This window comes from Enoplosus armatus, chromosome 6 (assembly GCF_043641665.1).
Source record: "Enoplosus armatus isolate fEnoArm2 chromosome 6, fEnoArm2.hap1, whole genome shotgun sequence".
In the NCBI taxonomy this organism is placed as follows: domain Eukaryota; kingdom Metazoa; phylum Chordata; class Actinopteri; order Centrarchiformes; family Enoplosidae; genus Enoplosus; species Enoplosus armatus.
The window spans coordinates 15,262,346-15,279,504 of NC_092185.1; the positions used below are offsets into that span (position 1 = coordinate 15,262,346).

The 17,159-nt window shown below is 37.9% G+C and overlaps 1 protein-coding gene across 1 annotated transcript; it reads right to left on the minus strand.

Annotated features, from left to right (window-relative positions):
- Positions 1-2,630: 2,630 nt before the first annotated feature.
- On the minus strand, positions 2,631-10,558 carry LOC139286302 (overexpressed in colon carcinoma 1 protein). Its single transcript, XM_070907045.1, has 5 exons — positions 10,516-10,558; positions 6,552-6,576; positions 4,964-4,999; positions 3,956-4,035; positions 2,631-2,686 (listed from the first exon to the last, which is right to left on the minus strand). The coding sequence occupies exons 1-5, from the start codon at positions 10,556-10,558 to the stop codon at positions 2,631-2,633; spliced, it is 240 nt and encodes a 79-aa protein (XP_070763146.1).
- Between the last annotated feature and the right edge of the window lie 6,601 nt (positions 10,559-17,159).

Below are 17,159 nucleotides of genomic sequence, written 5' to 3' on the forward strand. Positions count from 1 at the left end.
TGCTATCCCACAATGTGCCACAGTGGCATTTTAATGTAGAGGGCTTCGCTTCAGACTGCGTTATTCATCCACATTCTGCCCCCTTGTCCCTGTTAGACTAATTTAATAGGGCAAAGGCAATGACATTCATCATATACAGGAGGAACAACCATAAAGGGCAACAGGGGGCTGATAAAAGAGGGAGAGACAGGCGGCACAACACGCTGTCAAAGCCAAAGGCCTCTGGTAGGGACTCACGCAGGGAAACTGAGGCAGCAGCAGGGAGGAAATGTAGACATCAAGGAAAAGGGACACCAAAAATATAATATCTCAAGGTGGGGTTCTGATCAAATCAGTGCTGTGGTGCTGTAGGCACACTGCTGCTCTTTTTATAAACTGCACAGTACATAAAACAGCTCTTTTGTATCTGCAGTATATTCTGCCTCTAACACAGGTGAACAGTGTAAACGCTGCGACAATGTGAATAGCTTGCAATTGAAAGACATTACATGAAATATCTTGGTATCAGTGAGACTAACAGCCGGTGACACAGCTTGGCAGCTAATGGGTGTCACTCTGAAGAAAACAGACACAAACAGTAAACAGTGAGCTTGTGTTCAGGCATGGTGAAACAAGTCCCTATTTTTATGCCAATGGGCAGACGAGGCTACACACACGGGACTTTTGTGCTGCGCGGAAAGAACATCTCTTGAATCTCAAGTGTTTAAAGTTGGCCTATTTCCACCCTCCTCTAGGGTCCTGGTGAGTGGAGGATGTTGTACATTCATTAGAAGAGAAAACTGTCAAGAGCCTGGCTGACAAATGACCACCCGGCTATAATGTGTTTTGGGTTTTTTCTGGGGACACTGTGGTGTTTGGAGAAATTTTCTGTTAAAAGATAAGGCTGGTGATATTCTACATGTTTCTTATTGTCAACAAATCCCATAAAAAACAAAACCAACAAAGAATTTATCCTACTAACAAACATATAGCCATGATATAGCCAAAGCCTGATTATTCCTCTGTACTACCTCCATTGTTGTTTAAAAACTATTAGAAAAACATCAATGAGTCACACCGTTGTACAGGGTGACATGTTCCTTCATTTTGATGAATGCCGATTATTTTTCAGCTGTAAACACTCACTAGAGCACCAAATGTGTATTAATCCGCAGCTGAAAATAGTCCCCAACAAATGCACTATTCACTCCTGTTTTAGTAACATTTGGCAAAAACTACAGTGCCCACCTGTTTAGTAGGAAAGTACTGAGAGACGAACCAAGACATTGTTGACCTATATATATACATATATATATATACACCTATATGTGACTACATGCTATTATGTGACCAAACTTTCATACTTCTCTCCACGACAACTTAACAACAAAAAGGCCATCAACTGAGGACCTTGTGATGAGAACTTTTGTCACACTAAACGTTGTTTAGTTTTAGTCTTTTCATGGGATTTGTTGACAACATTCACAATAAAGTGTGATACATAATGTATAAAATAGTTGTAAATAAAATCAGTGCAGGGTTAGGGTTGAACTGTAAGAAAAACAAGGGAGGATGAAACAAAATCACCTTTTCTGTCTTTCTTAGTGTGTTTCCTTTGTTCATAATTTATATTTATAATATACTTTAATGACACTGGGTTTGTTTGTTGTTTTTGCTGATCACATTTATGTTGTGAGATATGAACAAACTGTGTGACAATTCTGCTTCTGAGAAAGATTATAAGAACTGTGTGAATTACCCAGAAGCACCAGAATCAGAGCTCTTCAGGGGGAAAAAAACAACATGCTGCAGAGAGAGCATGAGAGAGAGAGAGAGAGAGAGCGAGGCAGACAGAGAGAGAGAGAGATCCTCTAAGTATCATGAGTCATATGCTGATGTTACATAATCAGTCTGGGCCACAAGTGAAGTGACAACAGCAGGTACGACCTGCTTGATGCACCCAGGACATTTGGGGACATCGATTAAACCACTCTTGACTTAACTAACTGTTATTATTATTTAGACCCTTTAGACCATTAAAATCAGTGTCATTTTCAGACTCTTTCCAGAATCAGGTCCCTGATTGAAATCAATATCATACTTAACAGTGCTGAGATGTTCTGTGACGCATTAACAGGAATGTGTTTGCTGCTTTCTGTGAAACTCTCTGTCTCTCTAATTCCCTGCCTCCGCCACACAATGAATCATTGATGGCGTCTTAGAGAAATAACTGAGCTGTGATTATTATTGCAGAGGGCAATTGGGAATGTGTGTGAGTCCCAGACAGTTAGTTAGTGAGTTGGCTGAATCCCCTGTCTCCTCCTGAGAAAGAAAGAGGACGTTCCAGTGCCGTGACCGAGAAGCCAAGATGGCTGTCACAATGCCCGCCACCGCCGTCGCCCACAGCTGCCAGTCCCAGGGTGGGTGCTTGTCCGCTTCGATGTCCATCTTTTTTTTGTTTTTTTGCAAAGTGGAGGGTGATGATGGATGCCGTATGCAGACCACCACTGTGAGTCCCTGCGTCACTGTGCCACCCATGACTCCATGAGGCAGCGTCCTCAGAGCCCCTGCAAGCTGTCCACATCCCCGCTCAATGAAAGTGTTAAAGCCTGAGACTTTATTCAGTGTGTGGTGAGCCATAATCGGAGCACTTACATGCTCTCTGCTTGTAATGTGAGTGTCTCCAGGTGAATGAAGATGCAGGATCCTGTGGAGACAAAGAACAGAGTCATTTGCTTTCATGTGAGTCTTGTGTACTTCTATTCACTTTAAGAGCAGAAAGTCAGAAGAGGGGGTGATGTTAAGAGCTGAACAAGCAGCCTTGTGTTTTTTTAAGTACCTGTATTGTGTTCCCTTCAGTAGCTGCTAGTCTGCAAGAAGGAGAAAAACTGAATAAGTTATAAATATTATATATATATATATATATATATATAATTTATAGGACAATTATTTGACAAATCTCTAGTTCTTGCGCTTCTGTCTCAGTGTCAAGGCTAGGTTCAAAAAACACCCACACAGTCTCCCCAGCAGTTTGAGCTGAGAGACCTCAAGAAGGTGAGCTAAAGGACAAACATGACAAGAGGACAGTCTTCAGGCCAGCAAAGTGGCAGTTTATTTCTTAATACTGGTCACATTACAATACTTAACGCCACTATTTATGTTGGTTTACTATTTCCATAGCTCTATCAGAGAGGCAGTTACACAAACGGTGGTCAATCATCAGTCAATGCCACCGTGCACTGTATTAGAATGAGAGAGCCAATAATGCTGTTGTGGATATCAGTAACATGGAACACCTGAGAGAAGAATATCCCTTATAGGAATGGCGCGTGTTGATTTAAAAAAAACACGGAAATAAACATAATTTTATTGTACTTTGCCATGGTCATGTTGTGATGGTCATATTTACGCCTGGACTATTGTCTTCCAGTTAGATTTCAATCTGCTGACACTGTTTCTGCTTTTAAATCCTGTCTTAAGACACATTTTTACAGACTTTTCGCCTGACAACTAGTCGTATTTGTTTATATAATACAGTTTATTTTATCTGTTCTCATGTTTTTCTTGATATATGTGTGATTGTTTTATATGCTGTCTATGGAAAAACACGTGCTCCTAGCTTGAAAAGTGCTATTCAGATAAAATTATTATTATTATCATTTATCTTCACAGCTATGAGTAGCCAAACTGTAATAGTAAAGGGAATGCTTCTCATTAAGATTCACTAAAAATAAAGGTCAAATAAAAGTAGAAATGCTGCAGGCAGGCATGTGATTTCATGGGGAGGTGGCTCGGCCACCAGGGATTATTTCTCTCGACGCCTTGAGCTGCTTCACTGCAAGATGCTCATCAATGTCAGAGGTACCATCTCAATATAGCCTACAGTTTACCACACCAACAGTGTCCTTGATTTTCTGTGGTGAGATGCTCATTTGCCAGAATATGGGATGAACAGGACAGTGTTATAAATGTTTACCTTTATGTGTGGACTTTGACTGACTAGCAGCCACCGTGGTCAGGTCTGCTGGTAGACCTACATATACGCCACCATAGTTCCTGAGAGGAGAGGAGAATGATGTAGCAATTAAAAGACAAAGTAGGGAATAAATTATGCCGTGGTGGTTCTCAATTGAATACAGTTTCTCCTTTTAGCAGTGCATTAGCACTGCATATGTTTCTAAATGTTCTGGGAACCTTTTATAAGAGATCTTATTTGGCTTTGTGTGATGTTGTTTTGCATGTTATGTTGTTATCTGAGTTTTGCATCTTGTGAAAGTCTTGAAATTAAATGATTAGAAATAGGTGTTATAGTCGTATAGTCTATGATAGTCTATGGTTTTAATGTGCTCTCTGTGGGTGGTGGAAGGTTTTGGCTATTTGGTGTGGCACATGCAGATTATTATTATTATAAAAATTATGTTTCCCAATTTAAAAAGTGTTTGTGTGATTTGACAATTGTAAATTGTCCACCTTGAAACTACACATTTCAAAGTAGATAATTAGACTGCTTTATTACCAGTTACTGCCAATTAGAATAATTGGAAATGTTGTTAATAGTAATGGAAACTTAGAATAACTATCTCTAATAAGCATGAGGAAATTTAGGCTTAAACTTGCATCTGAATAAAATCTATTAATAATTAAGTTAGATGAGTCATCTAATTACTATTGACCTTTTTGACTTGTCATAGCAGGAAAAGCAGGTGTTACTAATAACATTAACGGTGTCCCAGTAAGTGAGCCAGCTAAATGGAATTCAGCCATCCTTAACCATCATTTACACCTGTGCTTTTCCTACTGTGACATGTCACAATGTCTTCCATGTAAAAGACTTATCAATATTCACATTCTATGCACTACAAAGCAAATAATTGTATTTTGCATTTACACACAGCAAAAGTGCATTGATTACCCAACAGCACCAGAAAAAGTAAAATTTTTATAATAAATACAGACAATAGATTGGAGGAAATTAGCAAAATACCTTCTTTTCTCATCTTCTGCCGAGGGATCTTCTGTCCTGATTGAGAGAAGAAGCACAGGTCAGGTGAGCTCTTATAGGAGCAAAGTGGACATTAACACTCACAAACAAACAAACTAATGAGAAGCAGGAAACACTGGACTGTGGACGTGCAGTCACGTAGCTGCAGAACATTTGAGCTATGCTGCATTAGCCCTGTAGGGAATATTGCTAATTCCCTTTTGGGAGTTCTTAGCAACTGATTGCCAACTTTTGTTTCAGGTCTGGAACCACACTACTGAACAACCAGTTTCCAATGACTTCGGTTGTCTTTTTTTACTCGTTGTTGTTGTTTGCTTTGAAGCTGCACCACCTAATTCACTGTGTGGTACTTTTCCAGCAGTGTGAGCAAAATAATGACACAAAATCTAATAACCTTAGTCACATACAAGTAATCTCTGTTTATGTGTGTGTCTGTGTGTGTGTCTGTGTGTGTGTGTGTTATATTTTGCTGTGTAGTACAGTCCTAGGAAGCTGTGATTAGCTCTTCAGTGAGTCAGTAGTGTGCTGCTGTCACCTCTCATGGGTCCTGTGCTGGCGGTTCAGATGCTTATCAAGGAGTATACACACACGAAGACATATATGTGCAGTACACACACACACACACACACACAAACACACACACACACACGCACTGATTCCAGGAAATGCTGCCCCTCCCTGAGCTTTGATAGACAACCTCTCTTCTGTATGACACTTCAAAGAAAAACATGACGGGTCTAAATTGAATTCATTACATTTTATAAAGCCAGAAGAAACATTTTTTTTTTTTTTTTTTAACCAAAATAGTGGTTTAACAAAACAAGAGCCATTGGGGACCTGGTTTGATTTTTTTTTTTTACAGTGAAGTTGGTGTTCTTCAGTATCGGCCGTGGTCTTTTGTTAAGCAGGATCAAGACAACCTCACAGGAGATTACAATTTTTACTACATTTATCAAACTATGGATCACTACAGAAGTCTTCATTCTGCCAACGTATATACATTTCCAAATTTGATTTTTATTGTAGGTCATGAAGAAAAAAACTATATAATTCAATATCACACGTGAAGCAAAAGAAAACAAATGAAAGCAAACTTTTTTTATTTTGTCACTGCAGACACCACAGAAGTTATAAAAATATACAAAAATTGAAAAGAAATGGTGTAGAAATGGTGGTGTTTAGATCCCTTATGTTTGAAAGGGATCTAATTTAAATATTAAAGCTGTTCCATCTATGTTTAAACTCATGTCAAAGGCAAAGTGACTAATTTTAATGTTAAAAACAAAATCATGATATGATGAACCCCTGAAGAATTATTATCAAAGTATTGAGTGGCAAAACTTTAAATAATGTAAAATGTGAATGGATTTATTTTTTTACCATATCTAATTATCTAAAGAATTTGTCAAAATGATAACACAACACATACTTGCACTCCATGAATGATACATATATATAAAGGTCTTTTGTTAAGGCAGAAAGTGTGATCTGAATGTATGAAGCCTGAAGGCCACAGATAATGGCCTTCATAAACACTTTAAAATTGTTAGAAAATGACTGAAGTACTTACACATCTTTGGACACTTCTGCTGGCCCTGAAAAAGAAAAGAGATGAAAAGACAAGATTTAATTTCATTATGAAAATTATTGACGGAGGTGTGTGGAAAAAATTACATAACCTTTTGTATTTTGTGTTTTCTCATATACCTGTAGCGAATACTCCTACTACATTCAAAATGTCTATTCAGGCTTGGATTACTACAATGTGAAAGAGAAATTATGTTTATATGCTACAAATTTCAAAAGTAAATAGGTTTTACAAATAAATGTAATGGCACCTGTATTAAATTTTTTTTATCAATATAATGAGGAAAACTTTTAATGAACGGATCTGCCAAGTCGCAAAATGTTCACACCGAACAAGTCAGCAAAATGTTCCCTGACAACACATTTCATTTGTTTTCGTAAAATATGTGGCATCTAACGTGTTTTAACATGGTTATGTTTAGTCAGTCACAGCACTTGGTTAAGGTTAAGGAAGGAAAGATGTCTTGGTTTAATACTGAAAAAGTCAACTGACTTGAAGCACAAAACATGCCATGTTTATTTTATTAACATTTAACTGACACACAATCTTTACGTAACCTTAACTATGTGCTTATATTGCCTAACCCTAACCACACACAGCAAACCCCTGTCTCAATGCTTTAACTCTTGAAAGGCAGAGTTCATTTCAATGCAAATATATTTATTTATTTCCATATTGTTCAATGTTTATTTTTATGGGCACAAGTACATAGCATGACCCAATTCCACACACCACAGCATATATAGATTATGTTAGCAACGCCTGTCCCTAGATTGGCCTTTAAAATGTGCAAAACTTAACAAGAAAATGCATACAAACAGCACAAAACACAGCCAATAACACAGTAAAATGACCATTAAAGGTTTGAATGCAGGATTTATACTTCAGTGTAATACAAGTGTTTGCAGTATATCCACAATAGTGGTTTTCAGTAGGCTACTCACACTCTCTAAACAACAGGCTGTTTTAGTTATCCCAACATGCCCCTGAGGGGCAACAGAGGACACGTTGTAAACTGACATAAGGTATACAGTGTAAAATGCCTCGATTGAAAATGACACCTGGTGTGCTCATCGAAATGCTATCATTCTCATTCTTTGCTGAACCACAGGAACTGAACTTGATTTGAATCAAAATGAGATCATAATAGGTTCATTTGGGGCTAACTTCCTGCTTGAACATAGAGTATCACATTAACAACAGCAGGGGAACAGAAGCCTCTATTCTGCTCTTCAATCATTTTTTCATGCCCCACTCTATTGTGTCACTGTAGAAATGTGCCTTGAAAAGAAAAACATGTAACAGTATAAGACTGGAGAATCTACATTAGACAGAAATACAGTGAATTTCATCGTGTAAAACGAATGAAGGGACATTTTCACGGTAAATGTTTGAGTCTGCTGACATGACACAGGGGCCTATTCAGTAGCCTAACAAAAGCTCATTCATATCCGAGGGTGCACATCTGGGTGCATAAGACTAGGGATGAGCAATGTGATATAGAGTGCAGTGAGGCATTTGACTCTGGTCAGGCCACAGCTTGAAACTGAAACATTCTTGTATGACTTGACTTTAAAGCTTCCTGAATGACTTTGGTTATGGTTATGATTTCATTATCGTCTGGAAACAAAAAACTTAATTAATAAATGGTAACACATTACTTTAACCCCCCAATTTAGCATTAGTAAGCAGTATATAAACACCTCAGACATGGTTTATAACACACTCCAATGTAGTTACACCGAGATATAAAGTGTTTGTTATTATTTAAGATTTATGAATATATTGTACTATATTGTAATTTATTATCTGTTTATACACTAGTCTCCACTTATATATAGTTGTTGGCAAATACATTAATAAACACTTTTATCTGCTTACAACTACATTATAAGTATAGAGTCTTATAAGCCATTTATTAAATCTTTATATGTTTATTCTGATTATAAATGATAAGTAGCTAGATTAGAAATTATTGTTATCAAATAAACACTTGTAGACACTGTAAACAAAAGAAACACAATAAACCTGCTGCTGTCTAAATAATCTGTGGGATCTGTTTATCATAATCCCCTTAGCATTTATAAGCAGTATATAAACATTAAATCAATTATTTATAACACCCTATAATGTAGTTATACATAGATATAAGGATATTTTAAGTGCTTATTAATGTACAGTATTTGTCAGGAATTATAACTCCTCAGATGAAGACATATTATATATTATTACAACCGTTTTTTGCTGTATTGCCATTCATTATCTGTTTATACACCAACCTCCACAGGAGGAGTTATAGTTGTTGACAAATACATTCATCTGCACGTATATCTGCTTATAACTACATAGTAATGCAGTTTATTAAAGGTTTTTACACTTCTTACAAATGCTAAACAATTAAACATAAAACACAAATGTGTAGTGACACAATTCTACATCCTAGGTCAAAATGATATAAAATCTCTTCTTCTGTTTTAATTCTACAGAAAATAATAGTGTGGGAAACAGAGTCCTGTTGTCCTGGTGTCAGCTGGCATGGACAAATAAGTGCAGCCACTGCTCCACATTTGTCAAAGTGACAGAATGTCACACGTCCTTGACATTGTGCTGAAAGCTGACCTCTAAGAAGGAGAAGAAAAATGGAGCGGCTGCACAGGAATAGACACTGCTGTCGTCCTTCATAGACAAACAAGCCACACTCACGACAAACTCGGACACCTACTTAGATATTGTTTGCAGAAAGTGTAATCTAAGTAAAAATTTAAATTTAAAGCAAAAGACAACACTGGGTAGCGTTTCCCAGTAGCTGTCTGTGGTTAACATGCCTGGCAAGCACTGATTAGGTACCTGCAAGCACACACATTTACACAAGCATAAACACACACCATTCTGCTTTAATGGGCAGTGGTGGTGAGGTAATCCTGCAGATACTTCAATCTAATTATTACCTCAATTTGGCTGTGGTGCCCAGAGATTTGCTCAGTATGATTTAAAACAGGTATTCTATGAGCCTAAATCAACTGAGAGAGATGTGTTGTTTGAAGACAAGCCACAACAAAGCAGGACAAGCATTAGTAAACCACACAATATTTTTTCCCCATTCAAGGCTTTATGAATGAAACCTGGACATTGATGGAATATTTCAAAGCCACCTGCTTACAGGTACAAACAGCATCAGTCAAGCGGGGAGACAAAGACAAGTTAATGTCATTGAAACCGCTTGTCTTTCATCCTCAAAATCCATGGCAACCAGCGCAAACACACCAAGAAACATTAAAAAGCATGGATGACCTATAGAGGACTCACTTTTATATCAATGTAGACGTTAACATTGTAATTACAGTTTCCGTGTCATGATCCCTCATCAAAGCTGTACGTCCCTGAAGCTATTACTCTGGTGTGTTATACCAGAATATGGGAGACCCTTCATGATCAACCCATCACCCATAGCTTTAGGAGACCACTGAACGCACGCACACACACACACACACACACACACACACACACACACACACACACACACACATACAAACACACACACACACACAGAGTATGTTGCAAACTGATCAACATGCTGGGGCAGGGGGGTGATTAATAACATTTATAGCATTTTGAGATTAAATGAGATGATGTACAGCTGTCTATTTATTTCTGAATGAAATCAAGACATTGAGAGCCATACACACACAGACACACACATGGACACGTCTGAGGACATACACTGAATGCAAGGGTAACCCTGATACACTTAATTTACATTCAAAACACCTTCTCCCTTTGGTGCAGATACAGTGACAACTCTCTCCCTCACACTCTCTCACACACATTATCACACACACACACACACACACACACACACACACACATATATATATGAAAAGAGAGAGAGAGAGAGAGAGAGAGAGAGAGAGAGAGATGCACACACATATTCCTTAAAAACACTCACCCCCTCCTGAGTTGCTGGTGACTGAGGAATTGCCACAACCCATTTTGCATCGATGCAGCCACCGTCCAAGCAGACCGGAGACGCTTAAAAAGAAGAAGAAGAGGAGGAGGAGGAAGGAGAAGGAGGAAGAAAAGACTGAGACCCAATACACATTGGGAGAGGGGGAGAAAGTGAAGAGGAGATGGAAGAGAAAGAGGAAAAAGGTCAACAAAACGTCTCCCACTGTAAAACACCGGGATCTCCTTTTGGTCGTGTCCCCCCTCCCCTCGCTTCAGTCTTCAGTCTCTGCAATGCAATGGAGAGCTGCGAGTGAAGTGAAAGCATGGAGAGGGAGGCTTTTATACACACACATACACTAGGACAGAGACTGAGAGAGTGGGGAGAGAGAGAGAAAGATGCTATGCCCTCACATGATTTGCTCTTTTCCTCCACCCTGACATGGTTGCCCGGGAAACCAGTGGGGAAGGAGGCGGAGGGTGGGGTGAGACTCAACCAATAGGGAGCTTCCTTTTTATATAAAGGTGGAAAAAATAATAATGAAATGCATTTAAGGGGCATCAATATATCAGTCTGTGTGTGTGTGTGTGTGTGTGTGTGTGTGTGTGTGTGTGCGTGTGTGTGTGTGTGTGCGCGCGTGTGTGTGACATCCTACAAAATCCTCAAAATTGTCTTTGTGTGCTGAAAGATAAAGGACCCTTATTCATGCTTTTACTATCAGTGGGACACACACACACACACACACACACACACACACACACACACACACACACATCTATCACTTGTTTGAGCTGAAGAAGCCTTCAACATTCTTTTCATGAAATCACGAGGGTCAGGCTTAAGTCAGTTTGAAGTCCCTAATAAATCTCAATACATCTCTTTTCCTCTTCTTCAGTCATGCTGTTGTATGGTCTGACCAGACTATTGCAGTCATGTGAGTGGAGTTTAGACGACAGGATGCATTACATTAGCACTGCCCACCAGGGAAAGAAAAAAGATATTTTTCCCTCCAAGTCTTTTGTGCTAGACAGGCTAATTATGGTTTCCACAGGTTCCCAAACAGACTCTCATGATTGTGAGACGCTGTTTACTGGTAAATGAAATCATGTCACATGTCACAAAATCCTGGAATATACTCAACGGTAGAGGATGAGAGTTGATTTTCCACATATGTATGTGATTAAATGCTGTTCGATCCACCTTAAAGGAATATTTTGACATTTTTGGGAAATACACTTATTTGTTTTCTGGTAGAGAGTTAGATGAGGAGATCATACTCTCATATTTGGCAGCTACAGCCATCAGCCGGTTAGCTTTGCTTTGCACAAAGAGTGGAAACAGGGAGAAGCAGCTAGCCTGGGTCTGTCCAAAGGTAACAAAACCAGCTCCTCTAAAGCCCACTAATGAAAACATGATATTTTGTTTGTTTAATCCATACAAAAAACAAAACCTAAAAATGACAACTCGCAATTGTACATGGGACTATGTGTCAGACTTTTTCTTGGCCATGCGCAGTGACTTCCTGGAATCTCTGCTGGTTGCCTGGCAACAGCTGAGAGACAAGGAAACAGTCCGACACTTAAAGCTGGAGTGCGGGACTTTTACATTTAATGAACATCCGTTACATTCAAGTCTTTGCCAAGCGACTTCACACAATGCTGATTTTGCCTATCACTGTCAGGTATATGTCTCTGTGTTTCGCAGTATACCGAGCTTTTAAATCTGGTGTCTGTGGCGACATTCCCGCACTGGTGCTCCAGTAGTGATGCATTTTGCATCAAACAGCAATGATTGGTTTGCAAGAGCAGGATGGGGGAGCAACCATAGCGACGGAGTGGGCTACCGCCATGGCTACAGCAGAGCATCACGTGATTCACGTAGACTTCAGATAGTTCCAAGAAGTTCTTGGCAGGCATTTAGAATGTGTAAGTACAATACATCTATGGTAAATACAGAGATTTTTGGTAATTAGTTACACAATGAACAACTGTCTCTCTGCATGGCTCTGGGCTACGGAAAAACCTGTAGGCATATGCCAAAAGGTTCCGCACTCCACTGTAAAGTGGCAAATTGTCATTTTTTTGCTCTTTTTTGTAGGGATAAAACAACTTTCTCTGTGATCATTCGTAAATGCCAATATAGCCAAATACACAGCTGAGCTGTTGTCGTTAACTTGGATTTATGTTGATTATACATAGATATAAGGATGTTATCACCTTGGGAATGACTGCTGCCATGATTAAATAAGTATTTCAAACTTCAGTTGTCTGACAACAGAAACAGACAAATATGTAAATGAGAACAACTATATCATGAATTCGGCTGCATTAAAACACAGTGTAGGTGACCATAGAGAGCAGGAGACTGAACGGAGGTGACAGGCTGTCACTCAGCAGAGTAACCAGCTGTCTGTGTTGCCTAGCAACAGGCGGGGGGGGGGGGGGGGGGGCAGCAGCAAAGTTTTTCTGTAATTATCATAAACATCAATATGTTCAACAACCTGGAAACTCTAATTTCGACTCAAATCGTTTTTCACATGAAAATGGTGGCTTTAACATTTAGTCTTAGCATTGGTGCTTTCGGTTTAGCTCTTTTAAACACAATTGGCAGTATTGGTGGATGCAACTCCTTGTGTTTGGTCTGTCTCCTTCTGTCTAGAGCCTCACCAGACCAAATGTAATGCATTAGCATCAATAAGGATGGCAGCACAGGAGAAATTGCCCATAATACATTTTGGGGGAAAACGAAAGTACTTTTAAATAGCAGACATATTTTTTTGCTGTAGGCTCTACGCTCTAGGGGTGTCTTTTTCTGTAGCACCACTGTGAGGTTCACATATGTGTTTTTGTGTGAAATGTCTTTATAACTATTAGATGGACTGCCGTAAAATTTGAAACACACATTCATGTCCTCCTCAGGATGAATTGTAATAACTTTAGTAATCCCTTAACTTTTGACAAAACTAATGAAACTGCCATCATCATCAGCTGTACTTTGTGTTTGGTGCAAATGTTAGCATGCTAACATGCTAAATTAAATTGGTGAACATATGGTAACCATTATACCTGCTAAACATAAACATGCAAGCATTATGTTTGTAACCATGTTAGCATGCTGACATAATAGCATTTAGCTCAAAGCACAGCTGTGATAAGTGCAGCCTCACAGAGACGCTAGCTTTGAAGGTATACTTTGGCCACATTGGGTACTTTTCTATGGGGGGTAAGGGTCATTTTCTTGTACTGTCCCAGTCACAAGCTTTTGCACAATTCTTCTCTACTTTCTTCTGAGAGTTTGTTTCCTTGAATCACTGCTTTGTCTAATTCCAGGTTAGTTCTACCGACAAGCATCTCTTTTTATAGCCCAGACTTAGCCAAGCCAGCAAACACAATTAATTATAAAAGTCAGTACTGAAAAGCCTTATCTAATTTAGAGCACAACTTAACCAATTAAACAACACAAGTCCACTGGGGAGGAAAGAATGTGCTCCTGCTCAGGCTGCCTGGGAGATTGATGAGGAGACACTGCTTGTCATGGCTTGCCTACATTATCAAGACACAACACAACACGACATAACTACCTTAACAAGTCAATTAGACTGTTATAAAGACCTAAAATGTCTTGGATCAAGTAAAATAACTGAGGCAATTTCAATGTTACATCTTGTGTTTCATCTGCTTTCGAGGATAAAGTTATCTCTATAACAACAAGGTGTTATTTCTGTTCTCAAAATAGATCATATTACACTGGAAACACTGGAATATTTCAGTTCATTTTAACATTTGTTTCAAGTAAAACTCTATTATATTAAAGGTTGTGTTAGGATGGCGATGCCTTGATGATTTTTTTTGCACTTTAATAGAAGTTACAACAATGAGGTGATGTATAAGCTTTGCTATAGAGATCAGGTTTTACTGAGCAAATAACTTAAAGTATCAGTGTTGTTCTGTACTAAAATATATGTGGAAATCTCAACTATTCTAATACTGGCCAATATAATACGAGAAACAACATCTGGTGTAATTCTTGTTTGACTCCAGTATGTATGTCAGTATATATTATATCACTATTAACAGTTTTAATTCACAAGATACTTACTGGCTGTATTGTTCTTTGTATTTGGACACCTTTTGTTTTATTTACTTGTGTTTTTATTTTTCAAATAACCTGATCAAAAGTCATACATTTATACATACATAACACAGATGTAACCCCTCAAAAATGTTATTTTTCAAGAAAATCCACCCTGAAACATACCACCAACCATTTTTAATCCTTTGATGAAGATGGCTAATTTCCAAAACTAGCAGATAATTTTATAGTAATCTGATGTCAACCAACTTTTTTACTTTAGCTTTTACACCAAAACCTATCAATATCATTCAATATTCATATGAAGTCACTATAAAATTGTCAGTGCTATGAAGGCCACCTTTTTAGCATAAATCGGATCAGTCCAAATAAAACAAAGAGTCAAATCTGTGGTGTTTGTGTGTGATTAGAAGTACACTCAAATTGAGACTAAAGTGCCACATCATTGAGACAGTATGCTTTCGGCAAATATTTTAACATGACGAAGTAGTTGACTTTTAATATACAGTAGTTTAAGTATTACACAGGAAGTCATCTTATACCCTGGAATTAAGTGAATGGTAAATGTACGTCTGTGCATGATTTTTCTAGCAGATATTTTGTTTTTTTTATTACATTGGAGAACTGTTAGTATAGTGGCGGATGAAATTAAGATCAGATTACATGAAAGTAAAAGAGGAAGTGTGACATCAGAGAACATAGTCGGTCAGAGTATCTGACATTTGGAAAGTATAACAGCATGGTAACTATTCACTTTATCATCCAGGAGGGGATTTTTTTCCCCCCGGATGTGTGCAGCCTCTGCAGGAAGTGTGAAGTAATTAGAGAGCCATCAATATTCAGTACATCACATGATCTGCCTGTAAAATGGCTATTATGCAGAAACAAAGCAAGGCGAGAGCAGGATGATGATTTCTTCCAGGACTTAGTGAGTAGATGTGATTTTAAAAGGCACATGGTACTTCTCAACTATTTTTTATACCTAATATCCATTTATTTTGCTAAAAAGAATTCTCAGATTGTTGCCTTGACAAACATTTTAATAATCAGAGGAAGTCAGAGGTCGACAGGCCCTGCTGGTAACTCTATGCCTCATAATTTTGACGGCCGATGTGGAGAAATTCATAAAAACATAAATACCTGTGGTACTGAAACAATCAAGTCGATTCATCTCTTAGTCAATTGACACAATATTAATAGTTAAATTAGAATTCATCTTCTAGGTCATCTATTAAATTCATTAAAGTCTAAACAAGATTTACTGCTTTCCTTTGTTTTATATCATTGTAAATTGAACAACTTTTGGGTTTTGGACTGAAACTTTGAAGACATAACCTTTAAAAAAAGTTAGTTGAGCCTTTTTTTCTGTCATTTTATAAACTAAACAATTAATTAATCAATAAATACAATAATCAATTGTATTAGCCTACATAGGTTGATAAACACAATTACATGGTCATAATTATGAATCCAAACCAAAAGGTCAGTGTTGGAATCAAATCTTTAGTTAAGGAAAATAAGTTATAGGATGAATCAAAACTTTCATTGAAAGCCATAATCGTCTCCATAATGGGCTTACCTTTTATTGTGGTAATTACTTTAAAAGAGTGTGTCAGTTTGAAATGATTATATCTCATTTTGCAATTACTCTAGATTTCATGAGCACCATTTTAAGACACATCTCACCATTTCAAACATTGCTTCACTTTACTTGAGATTTCCTATTTGATGCTACTTTATGCTTGTACTGCGACTCAGACGGAAATATTGTACTTTTTGCTCCAATACATTTAATTGATGTGAGTAACAACTAACAATTAATTTGTATTAAAAATCTAATAATATCATACATAAAAAGTATGACATCTGCCTCCATAATGAGTAATGTAGTAAGTAATGATTTCACTTTTGTTACTCTGAGTACATTTCACTGATTGAGTATTTCTGTACTTTTAAGTAACATTTTGAATGCAGAACGTTTATTTGCAATTGATTATATTTAGGCTACATTGTGGTGCTACTTTTGATTCAGTGATAGATCACAACACTTCCACCATGTTCCACCACTGTTGAAATATGAAAGACTCGCTCTGTTTTACCTTTGGCCGACCAAGAATTTATGGTATCTTTCTTCATTTTGTAAGAGTCTGTGTCACTTATTTTTCAAGTGACAAATGCCGTATTTTGAAATTAAACTCTGCAATTCTTCAAATGTCCACATGGAGTCACTGTTGATACTAAAATGGTACAGTTAGACGTAGCCTACCAACCTAATAGTAAACCGCTAACTGCCTCGAAGCTTTGCTACAAAACAAATCACATCTTTAGAACAGAAGTAAATTACATATACAACCATACAAATATCTAGTTTAGAGTTAACTTGTCGCTGTTTTTACTAGTCACTAGTTGCTCTTAACTTGCTGTGGATGAGCTCAGACTTGGGCCCGCCTCCAACTCCTACGTGTTCCCTCTCACCCGCGCAGAGACTTCTGGGAAACAGAGTCCACGCTCTAAATAATTCAAGCTCCCATTCCTTTTCTTCCACCGCTCTCAAG

Excerpts from the sequence above, each read along its gene's own strand:
- LOC139286302 (XM_070907045.1), bottom strand. The coding sequence starts at position 10,558 with ATGGGTTGTGGCAATTCCTCAGTCACCAGCAACTCAGGAGGGG. Across the intron at positions 4,036-4,963 it reads GCAGAAGATGAGAAAAGAAG|GAACTATGGTGGCGTATATG; the intron begins GTATTTTGCTAA and ends CTCTCCTCTCAG. Across the intron at positions 2,687-3,955 it reads GTCAAAGTCCACACATAAAG|GATCCTGCATCTTCATTCAC; the intron begins GTAAACATTTAT and ends TTGTCTCCACAG.